Source organism: Silene latifolia, chromosome Y (assembly GCF_048544455.1).
Source record: "Silene latifolia isolate original U9 population chromosome Y, ASM4854445v1, whole genome shotgun sequence".
Classification (NCBI taxonomy): Eukaryota; Viridiplantae; Streptophyta; class Magnoliopsida; order Caryophyllales; family Caryophyllaceae; genus Silene; species Silene latifolia.
Genome location: NC_133538.1, coordinates 281,819,928 through 281,831,828, shown reverse-complemented (window position 1 = coordinate 281,831,828; position 11,901 = coordinate 281,819,928). Strand labels below are relative to the sequence as shown.

The 11,901-nt window shown below is 38.9% G+C and overlaps 2 protein-coding genes across 2 annotated transcripts; one reads left to right on the top strand and one right to left on the bottom strand.

Moving 5' to 3' along the window:
- Positions 1-1,641: 1,641 nt before the first annotated feature.
- LOC141630805 (uncharacterized) lies at positions 1,642-2,541 on the top strand. Its single transcript, XM_074443558.1, has one exon. The coding sequence runs from the start codon at positions 1,642-1,644 to the stop codon at positions 2,539-2,541; it is 900 nt and encodes a 299-aa protein (XP_074299659.1).
- A 2,713-nt stretch (positions 2,542-5,254) lies between these two features.
- Positions 5,255-8,361, bottom strand: LOC141633797 (splicing factor-like protein 1). Its single transcript, XM_074446201.1, has 2 exons — positions 6,287-8,361; positions 5,255-5,627 (listed from the first exon to the last, which is right to left on the bottom strand). Exon 1 carries the CDS (start codon positions 8,320-8,322, stop codon positions 6,325-6,327), a length of 1,998 nt encoding a protein of 665 aa, XP_074302302.1. The 5' UTR covers positions 8,323-8,361; the 3' UTR covers positions 5,255-5,627; positions 6,287-6,324.
- Between the last annotated feature and the right edge of the window lie 3,540 nt (positions 8,362-11,901).

Below are 11,901 nucleotides of genomic sequence, written 5' to 3'. Positions count from 1 at the left end.
ACTTAACTTTATTTCCGCATTCTTTGTTTATATTTTAGATTTTAATAAACCCGCTTTAAACTTTAAAAGTTTCAAAAATTTCCTAATTTCCGCTTGATTTTATAAGTTATATTTTCCGCTTTATTGCGGGGGTTCAAATTAACGACATTAAGATAAGGTTTTGGTAATCGTTATGGATTATGATACTTTGTTTATGGTTAATGAAGCATGCTGCATGCTCTGGTCATGCTGTAACCTCTGCGCTACACTTCTGTAGATAAATTTGGGTCTATGATATGGTTTTTAGTTGAGTCTATGTTGATTCATTTTATTTTTTGGACAGTTGATGTGTGTGATGATTTCGATCGTTCTTTGGCTCCAATCTCAAACAAATTCAAGGGTAATTAATTTTCTGCATTTTTCTCTTGGTTCGTTTTTTTAAAAAAATCGCCGAAACAAACTCAAGGGTAATTAAGTTTCTGCATTCTTCTCTTTTTCTTGGTTCGTTTTTTTTGAAGTTATCGCCGAAAGAGGTGTGTGAAACGCCGGGCTTTAGAATATGAGTTTAATGTTAACGTCAACAATGTTTGATGCTAAGTCAGTGGAGTCTAATACAAAGTCAGCAGAGGTTGATCCGAATAAAGGAAGTTAGAGCAGGAGCTTTTGAGAAGAAGGGAAGAATCTACCAGGTGGTAAAGTCAACTAGCTTCAGTGAATGATTCGAAGCAAGTCGTATGAGAGATTGCAATGGTGAAAACAAAGAAAGGGGAGGTAGAGAGGCAACTTGAAGGGAGAGGGCAAATACCTTTTGTCCAGAGTTAGTTCTCTAGAGTTTCGAATGGATAATGAGAGAAGATTATCTATCCATGGAGTTTTCAGCCAGGGATAGGGAGTTAAGAGGGCGAGCTTTCAAAATTGTGATTAGAAACTTATGTATCGGTTTGCCCCTCTTTAAAAGGAAGAGTTGAATAAGTAACAAACCTGTCTGCTTGATTTGAGTATTTTTACAATTGGTCTCCCTTGTGACGGGTTATCATTTGTGACGGATATTTTGTGAGATAAAATGGTAACAAAATGGGTTAGTGGAGAAAGTGGACCACATGAATAGTGTTGCAGAGAGAGAAAAAGTGGGTACATTATGAGGTAAAATGGTATCCGTCTTCAGCTTGTGACGGATATGTCATGTCTTCAATGAGAATTTGTGGTATTTTTATACCATCAATTTCTAGCCTGTACTTTATAGCCAGTAGTAAACTTGAGCGAAAAACTGATTTAGACTTCCCATATTAAGTTGGTATAAGCTACATTGCCATTTTGTATGGAGTAAATGACTCGGTATTCTTTACCCTACAACAAAATGGTTCAGTAAAATATTTGACCTTATTAGTTAGCACTGAGCAGCCTATCAATGTAATACCGACGTATTTTTCGTTATGGGTCATTTGGACACTCAAAAACCTCAGAAAAGAGAGCGTGACAAAGAACGAGAAGGATGGATGAATATGTGAACAAATAAAGGTAGAGAGGAAAAGTGGAAATGAGGGAGACGATAAAATGATGAATAAGTTCATAAAATTGAGGGGGGGGAGAGAGAGAGAGACTCGATATATTAGTTATGTAAAGTTAGATAGGTCATGGGGAACTAGAAGTATTTACCATGGCATGATTTTGATTAGGAAAAATTCTGGATGGAAGCCAGGGATAAATTCGGATCTAAATGTTTGGACAAGTCCCTGGGTTAATGGTGATATTCCTTCTCCTAAGGATGATTTAATTGGTTCTCCAAACAACCATTTGATGAATTTGAAGGTTAGGGATCTATGTCATGGGAATGGGTTGTGGAACGAAAGCTATACAAGGGATATCTTTACTGAAGAATGGGCTACTAAAATTTTGGCCATTCCTCTTTGCTTTTCACAGGATACAGATTATCTTTTCTGGAAACATAATGGTAGTGGTATTTATTCGGTAAAAAGTGGATATGGTGTGGCTTTTGGTTCTTTTATTGAGGATAAGGGCTCAGAAAAGGATTTATTGCGCATCACTGCTATAGGTAAAAATTTCTGCAGGTCTAAGTTATGGCACCTCCCTGGACCGCATGTATGGATGATTTTGGTTTGGAAAATTATTACAGGTACGCTTCCGGTGGGTTATGAATTCATGAGAAGAAATATTAGTGTGAACCCGTTTTGTATTTTTTGCAAGGATAATTATAGGGAGGTGGAAACTTTGGATCATTTGTTCAGGGACTGTCATGTTATTTCTAAGATTTGGAATGGATCATGTATGGGTATTAATACGTTGAATAACTCGCATTGTCGAGTTGGTGATTTGATCATAAGTTGGATTGGCTACCTTGGGAAAATGGATGATGATGTTAACAGAATTGTTCAGTTTCTGGCTATTATATGGAATATATGGGTGCTACGAAATAATATCATTTTTAGAGGCGCGAGACTAGTTCCAGATGTATTTTTCAAGTTAGTTTCACAATCATCTTACTATGTTTCAGAAGCAATTCAGCTGGGTAATGTTGACTTAAAAGGGGGGGAGGGTGGATGAGCTAAGTCCAAAGGAAGATCTCAGGTATAAAATTAAAAACTTTATCCCTTGCTATCTCATCGGTAAGGAATCGTCATGCCTGATAACTCGCATTAAGGTTGATGCTAGTTGGTTCGATAATTTGGAGGCTTCTGCCGGTTGGGTAGCTTATAGTAATGAAGGAAGTATTTTGTTTGAGGGGGAAGCAAGTTCAAGGTCAATCGAATAAGTCAAGCTGAAAGTCTTGGTATCAGGAAAGTTCTCGAATGGGCCGTCCGTAATAGGATATTTCATTTGAACATTTCGTCTGACTGTCTACAGGTGCTCTACCAAATCGTAGGGATTGAACAAGAACATCATCTTGCTAAATGGGTGCTTTGAGATATTGCTACCTTACTCCCATCTTTTCACTGTTTATGTTTTAGTTTTGTACCTAGGAATCTTAATAAACGAGCTCATTACTTAGTTAAAAGGGCAATGAGCATGTAATCCATTTTTTTTACAGCTGCCAAAAAAAAAAAAAAAGTTTGAGTACAAGGTTTAAGAAAAGGTTTCAAGGATGCTTACTTGATGTTAGTCCGTTAGAATAAGAAATGTGATTTTAAACACTCTTTAACAGTTGGCTATTTAGTAATAACATGCATTGCATTAACTCTCTATGTGCATACACGTCACTAATTGTAGTAGTAACACGAGCCGCAAATTTGCTTACGGCCAGTTTTTTTACAAGATTCAATATATATAATTAATTTTTTTTTTTTGCGTAAAGTAATTATCTGGTTTGTAAATATCTTTCATTTGTATAGGAAAGTCATGCTATGACGTATTCAAATCTTCCTACACAGAGGGACAACTTCAATACCCTTCAACACCCTGAAATCCTTTAGTTTGCGAAAGCGAGAAACACTTGGTATAACAATGTTTGATATCAAGATGATATAGCTGTAAAATCACGTTTTGACTTTTGTCCCCTAATTTAGAGATTGCACCGGGATAAAAATAAAAGTTCTCAATTGCGTGTGTTTCTTATAGTAACTTTCATGAGTTCACTACGCTTAGAAACAAAACTACATCAATAAAAATATCTTGGGTTACGGTGCGCGAAGTGCACCGTAAACCAACTAGTCAAATCAAAGAATAGTGGAAACAAAGTATTGTAAGAAAAACTTTTTTTTTCCAACAAAAATTGAAATATTCATATAATTTCGTAAAAAATACAATGATTTTTTTTCATTTTCAGGCAATCTTACAATAAGGATCACACTTTGCTGTGTTCCCTTTCTGTCCATGATTTCTCAATTTGCATTTTCCTCCACACATTCTTACAACTGTTAATTCTTGTGCCATGAGAGTTGTCAACCTTGTTTAGATACAGAGGGAGTAGTAATTATAAAACCTAGAAAGTAATCCAAACAACACAAGAATTCCATGGCAGAGCAACATGCCAACATTAACCTGAAGAAAACAAGTTGCCAACAAAAACAATCTGTTCAAGATGGTAAAGGGCTGATCATGTCGGATTCCAGGTTACAAACGAAGAACAAGTATTTATGTAAAGGCTACAGTCAAGGGGCCGTTTGTAGGCAGCGATGAGGATTAACAAGCAATATGCCTATAATTTTGGATCATAGCCGAAGACCTGGGCAGAGGTCGCGAAAACCCCGGCCAAATGCCAGGTCTGTTCAGGTATTAAAACATGGTTTGGCCAAGTAGAACTGATGCAATCAACTTCTAGAAAGAGTTAAAAGAGTATTCAAGTTGAATTTTGGGTGGATAAGTGCTCAAAAGCTCTAGAGGACATTGTCTGTACCTTTGTGCCTGCTTTTTCCCACTAATTTAATACAATGAGCTTTTACACTAAAAAAACGAGGTAAAGAGGTTGCCTAATCCGGTACATCTAACTGATACTCAATACACGACACACAATCATTAGAGTATCTGATAATTTATCAAACACCATGTGACATATACACATGAACCAGTCGACCCAACCCAAAACCAACCCTACTGACCTGCTGGCCAACTCTAGTGCAATTTCCTAAGGACAGCACCAAAATCCTCCATCCACAATCCAGAATTCCACATTCACATCACCAGCCTTTAATAAATAAAGTTTACTCTGATCAAATTTTAGGCAACTAATATTCAGACATCATTTTTGACATGTCCATGTTCTACGTCAATCCTACACCTTTTGGCTTCCCCCAAAACAACCTATTCCAATTTCTAGTTAATAACATGTGTATATTACTACATAAAGGCGACTCCGTGAAAGTGCCTCTAATGAAAATCGATACCAAAGAATCTGAAGTTAGAGAATCTGAAGACAGGTGAAATAAAGACAATTAAAAGCTAGACAGAAACTTCCCACAAGAAATAACTCAATTGATAAGCCAAAAGGCAGCATCTTGCTGAGATCCATGCACCAACACAGGGATGAATAACATGACCTGCCACATAACAGCTCACTAGTACTATTAGAAACGTCTTCTAAAAGAGAAGAAAAACTAACACAATAAGCATCAAATCGTCATGTAAACTTATCATAGCCTTACCCCTGAAAAAACAGTGTTCTCCATCCTGCATTAACTGTTAACAACTTAAAACTACCTGACAAGGGCTGAAGGAGGGTCAAAAGATACCATCCGACAATCAGACAGGCCTAGAGTGAGAAGCAAGGTCGACAAGAATTTCAGATGAAAAGTAAGGACCACAACGTTAAAGACCAAAAGATGAGGGCCATGAGAACATGCAAAAAATGAAACATACACGGTTAACGTAAATAAAATACAAATCATAAGTAGAATCTGGTCAAGTAATTAAAGGACTGTTATAGCAGCAAGAGAATATAAAAAAAAAAAAATATAAAGAAGGTCCAAGAATTCGATGAGCTTCCACTACAGAGATCCTGCATGACAAAACAATAAAATGGTGAATTACAGAAGTGCAGCAGCAAAAGGGGGATGGAGCAGCTCAAGCTTGTATCACCATGTCTCTGCAAATGTCATAACAGTACAGCAAGATTAAAGAGGTGAGTCTTAAACTTCCAATAAGTCATGGCAATAGGTAAGTAATCAGGTTCACAAGAGCTCCAAGAAAAATGATGCCTGTCAAGATATTACAACAACAATAACAATGAAAGGGATTAGCTAAGAAGGAGAAATTTCACAAAAAGTTAAAATAGCAACAAAAAACTCGAAAAATTTTCTTTTATGGAGGTTAAGGCCCTGCTTTAATCTGAAACAAGCACAACATTATACGGAGTACATCATAATTCTACTGAAAGAAGAGTGGTCAGGGTTAGCAATGAGAAACACAAGTCACAAAAATTGTGAAATACATAAATGTATACCGACTTGTGAGTTGTGACCCGCCAAGTCCCCCATGTACTTTGCCACCCAAATTTAACTATGTCAAAGCTCTTTCCTCCCACACTCAGTTTCTTCGCTGTGTATGTCACCACCATACACACAGAAAGGCATGTACTGTCTCTATAATCTGCTTTAGAGTTCACAGCAGTAGAACTCAAAAAAGACTTCAACATCGACTGTCAACTCAAAGTAAAATGGTCATATATAACACCTAAAGAAGAAAGCTAGCCTCCTCCCACACCCAAAACGAAATTCAACAACGAAATATCAAGCATTTGGTCCAAAAGCTACACCACAATGAAATAACCGTCAGCAGGAAATAATAAAACGGAAGGCTGTAAAAACTAAATAGAGTTGGAGAAAAAAAACAAAGAAACGAAGATCACAGTCCATACCTCTTTGCAAAGAAAGAGTACCAAGTAATAATAAAGAATCACTTCATCTCTGCCATGAACTTCTCGTACTCCGCATCAGCTCCCTGAGTAGCCTGCTCAACAGGTGGGGGAGGTGGGGGATTTGACGCCCAAGGGACATTAGTCAGAACTTGAGGTTGTTCAGCAGGAAGTGGCGGAGGTGGCGGTGGTGCACCATAATAGGGTGAGTATGCATACGAAGATGGAATATAACTAGGATGTGTATGAGGAGCCATACTCACAGGAGAACTATACGCACCACCCTGAGACTGCATAATGTGGGTCTGCACGGAAGGCGGATAATAACTCGACCCAGGTGGCGGGGGGTACCCAGGGTACGGCGGGGGTGGACCCCAAGGGACAGGAGCACCATAGCTTGGTGGAGGCACAAAGTGGCCACCAGAAGGAAATTGCTGGGAGGGGTAAGAGTTCAGTCCCTGGTTTGGGGGCAGATAAGGCGCGGGTGGATTAGCCTGTGGCTGAGGTGGAGCGGGTTGCGCGGGTTTACCAGCAACCCGAACTGCAATCGTCCTTCCCTCAATCGACCGTCCATTCATCCCCACAATAGCAGCATTAGCCTGATCAACATTAGCATACTTGACAAAACCATAACCTCTTGGCATATTAGTCCCTCTTTCTTTAATAACCTTAGCCATCACAATTTCGCCAAAAGCCGAAAAATGACTAATCAAACCCTCATCCTCCAGTGTAGGTGGTAAATACCCAATGTACAAGTTAGTCTCATCAAGTTCCTTATTATTCTTACCCACATTCAAACCCAACCCCGGATGCCCACCCCCATTACCATTACCATTACCGCCACCGCCTTGCCAAGAACCCGACTCCAACGACTCCAATTTCATCGAATCAGGCACCGTCCCCCCTAACTCAGCCAAAAAGCTCTTATACTCATCATCCATCTTCTTACCAGTAGTCCCTTTAACAGGACAATCAATAGTAGGATGACCACCATCACCACAAATCTTACACAACACATCACTCTTAAACGTCGTCGTCTTGGCCGGACAAGCGTACTGTCGATGCCCCGGTTCGCCACACAATCTACAATACTCCTCATCCCTAATAGTACCATTCAACGAAGCCAATTCTTTAAGTTGCTGCCTTTTATGCTCATTCAACACCTCATCAACAGGCTGCAGTAACTTCTCAACCATACCAGTCGCCGCCTCTAATGACTCCGCTGTATCCGCCTCCACTAACACGTGTAAATCCTCGTTCTCACCCGAATCGGGTTTTAAATTCAATTTCTGTTGTAATCTCCCCTCTTTCACACTTCCTTTGCCCCGAATCACTATTTTCGCACCCGTTTCCTTCTCCATTCTCTTCTGAGTGTTCCCCCTCGGCCCGATTATCAACCCGATGAAATTATAACCCGGGAACTCCTTCTGTGGGATGTAGAGCTTCTTTTGAAGCTTCGGAGGGCGATAATCGGCCGGCGGTTTGAATGCCGGGTTTTTTTTAATGATTTGGCTGATTATTTCCTGTCTTTCCCGGTTCAGCTTCTCCCTTGCGCGATACTCTCGAGTATTGATCCGGATTCCAATGTTATCGTAAACCGGTTCGGGCGACGGAGACCGGGCGCCTTCCGGTCGGTCGTCGAGGGGTACACCCGACTGTAATTTCCGGCTGATTTCGAGTAATCGGGAGTTGAGGATTTGTACTTCGGGATCGAATTCAATACCGCCCATGAAATCGGGTAAATGGATAAGGGGTTTCGGCTCCTCGTCGGCCCAGCGTGATTTGCGTTTTCTACCGCCGGAATCTGCTGATTCGGACGGTGGCGGGTCCCATCGTGAACGGCGTTTACGGCGGTTAGTTGTGTCATCCTCGACGCCGAAGTGAGGGGGTTGGATGTCGGTTGTTATCAGAACGCCGTTCGCAGCGGCAGCAGGAGTTGCAATTCCGTTGTCGTGCGTCGTGGTGGTGTTGTTAACAGCGTCTAGGGGTTGATGAGGGGAAGAAGTAGGTAGAGTTTCAGAAAGGACTTGAGGTTCCATGATTGATTGATAATGAATTTGTGATTTGTGAGAGAGGGAAAATTTGGGGGAAATTTGAGTGTATTTATTTATATACGGGTCCTAATTTGTGAACACAAAATCTCATTGAAGACGGCACGTATCCGTCACTTTGGAGTGACGGATACCATTTTCTCTCACAAATGACCCAAATAGAGGAGAGAGAGAAGCATATGGGGGTGCCCCCACTTTGTCCCCCCTATCCGTTTTGTGAGAGGCATTACCCGTCACTTGCTCCGACCCGTCTTCTGCAAGACTAACTGATTTGTGAAGTCTGATTATACTGAAGGTATGATTTTGACCCGTCAAATGGGTCGAGCGCAGATCTGTCAAACGGGTCAGAGGGGCGGCACGGGTTTGGTCATTTTGGAGTAGGGTAAAATACGGGTTGAGTCTATTTTGGATTTGTAAAATACAGGTTTATACGAGTCGGGTTTATACGGGTTTTGGGTCCGGTCTGATTTAGTAAGAGTTGGCATTTTTTGCTTAATATATTCAGGGGGTGTTTGGTAAACAGCATATTGACCTATTTTTGGCATATTCAAGGTTTTTATCATGGTTGACCAATGAATATGCTAATTTTAGTGTTTGATAATAACATATTGAAACAACATATTTTGGGTCAATAGCTCTGTTTGGTAAACAACGGATTAATATTAGTAGAACAGATTGCAAAAGCAAATTATGTTTAGCATATTATATTAGCGGGTTTGACCAAAATATATAATTAGCAGAATTTGATAATGGTGTTTGGTAATCAGTAGTTTCAGATTAACAGATTGTTTATTTTTTATGTAAAATGACTAACATGGAAATGGATCAATTATTGGCAACTATGATAACAACAACTATGATAACATATTTTCTCAAGGATAAAAATGTCAATTTAAATATTATCTAATCTACTGATTGAATATGCTCGTAGGAGTAGCATATTGTAAAATAATAAAGAATAAATAAAACTTACCAAAAAAGAAAAGAGAGAAGATAATCAAACTAGTGTTAAAAAGGAAAGAGCGAAGATAATAGGAAATTGGAGATCTACCAAACACTCCAAACAACATATTGACTGGTCAAACATGCTAAAAGGTCTCAATATGCTAAAAACTTCAACTGTTTACCAAACACCCCCATTATGTTGCTTACCCAGCATATTGGTTTGCATATTGTAAAATAGGAAATTTTATTCCATTTTACAAAGAAAACTAATAATCTACTAATCGTAATCTGCCAATTACCAAACACTCAAATTAATTATGTTAATTGTAATACGCTAGTCAAACCTTCCAATAAAATCTGTCATTTATAATCTGCTTTTACAATCTGCTTATACTGAAATTAATCTACTGTTTACCAAACAGGGCCTCAATATCACAACGTTATACAAAATATTGGGTCGATCACTTACATGTACGTGACAAGCAGTGACTATATTTATATGGTAATCAATTGAGCAATTACCAAACACTCAAATTAATTATGTTAATTGTAATACGCTAGTCAAACCTTCCAATAAAATCTGTCATTTATAATCTGCTTTTACAATCTGCTTATGCTGAAATTAATCTACTGTTTACCAAACAGGGCCTCAATATCACAACGTTATACAAAATATTGGGTCGATCACTTACATGTACGTGACAAGCAGTGACTATATTTATATGGTAATCAATTGAGTAATTAATCATGTGATAAAACTATGTTTTAAAATAAGTAAAGCATATTTTATTCCAAAACTTTAAAGTTGAAATTATCTTTATCATTTTATATTAGTTTTAATTGCTTTAAATATAAAATTTAAATAAATATACCTATTTTCTGGTCGGATCACGGGGTTGGCGTGTCTTGACCCTAAATATGCGTGTTACTATCGGATTGGGTCGTTCATTTTCGGTTCCGGGTTGAAAAGAGCGGGTTATTTTCGGTCGGTTTTTCGAACCATGCCGCCTTTTGACATTCTAGTCGAACGGTTGGGGTCAGAATACAGGTTGGTTGAATACGGATTGGGTAAAGTACATACGTGAGTTATTTTGGGTTCGGGTTGAAATTGATCGCCTGTAACCTTTAGTTCGTTTACTTGCAGACTCCCGCCTTATATACCACATCGCCCTAAAGACTAGTCAATGGTACATGAGAATGGTGTTGGTGTTGCAGTGGGAAATCACTTGACCTTAAGGTAGAGCTCTTGGTGGTTGTAGACAAATAATATTATTTTAGGTGAACGATAATTTGCATGTGAGGTGTGTAGTTGCGGCCGACGATCTGAGGTGAGTTTTGGGTGAGATAATCACCTTTTGAAGGTGACAATGCTCAGTGTATACACTAGTAGAAAAAACCCCTATTGTGACGCCTGTATTGTGGCGGTTCTAATAGAAACGCTGCAAAAAGCCAAAAAAATTGGCGGGAGCGAATTTTTCATTGTGTAGGAGGTCTATTGTGGCGGTTTAAATTAAGAACCAACGTAATAGTAGTAGCTATTTATGGCGGTTTCATATAAGAAACGTCACTATTAGTCAATTGTGGCGGTTGTATTAACAACCGATGTTAATAACGACGCTAAAGGTAATAATACTGGACAATACTTTTTAATAAAAAACCGCCATCATATGTTTTTGTGGCGGTTTTAACAAGAACCGACATTAATACCCACCCAAAAAATAAACCCAAAACCCTTTACAATTTAGTAGACTAAACTGATCATCACCATCACTATTTTCATTTTTTACGATAAACCTTCTTCATCTTCCCCGCGCACGAAACCGCCAATCGTTAATCACTGCTGCTAAACCCTCAGTCATTATTTACCGTCAACCACCAAGCCACCGTTCCTACCGTGCCCACCTCTGCCTCAATCATTAAGCACCACTGCTTTTCGAATCCTACACGACAGTTTCAACTCCGGATTTTGAAACTCCTAGCTACTAGTTATTTCCGGCTACACCGTGCCTGCCCTCTACCTTCAACGCATCTTCTTTTTACACAACAACATCAAAAGTACTTTATTTTGCCCCTATATAATTCCAATTTCAGTTCTTCATTAAACTTATACAAGTAACATCTTTATCAATTTCATCAAATTGATTGTTATTGATTTATTGTATTATTGTGTTATTAGTTCATATGAAGTAGCATCTGTATTCGTATGATAGTATAGCATGGAATACTTGATTTAGGCTATTGGTAAAATATCGAGTTTAAAGTCAAATATTTGCTGCCTCGTTTTCGTTTTGGGGCTTATTTTGTCTCGAATTGCAGTGTGTTGATCGAGGTTGTTAAATCGGTCGAAGTGTATGAATCTAGGCTGCGTTTCATGGCGTTTTAGAGTTGAAATAGAGGCTAGTAAGTAGTAGTGACAGCCCCTGTTGATACGTGCATTTTGTATAGTCTTTTTAGCCTATTTTAGCACGTATTTCTATGTACTTTCGTGCTGTTTACATTGCATTTTGCCCCCAATTGGCTACTTTGGTTCGTCTTACACATTTTGTAGGAATGAACGTAAAAGTAGTGGAATCGTACCATTTTCGTCCCTTTTTGCATGCATTTTGAGGAGACGGGATTTTC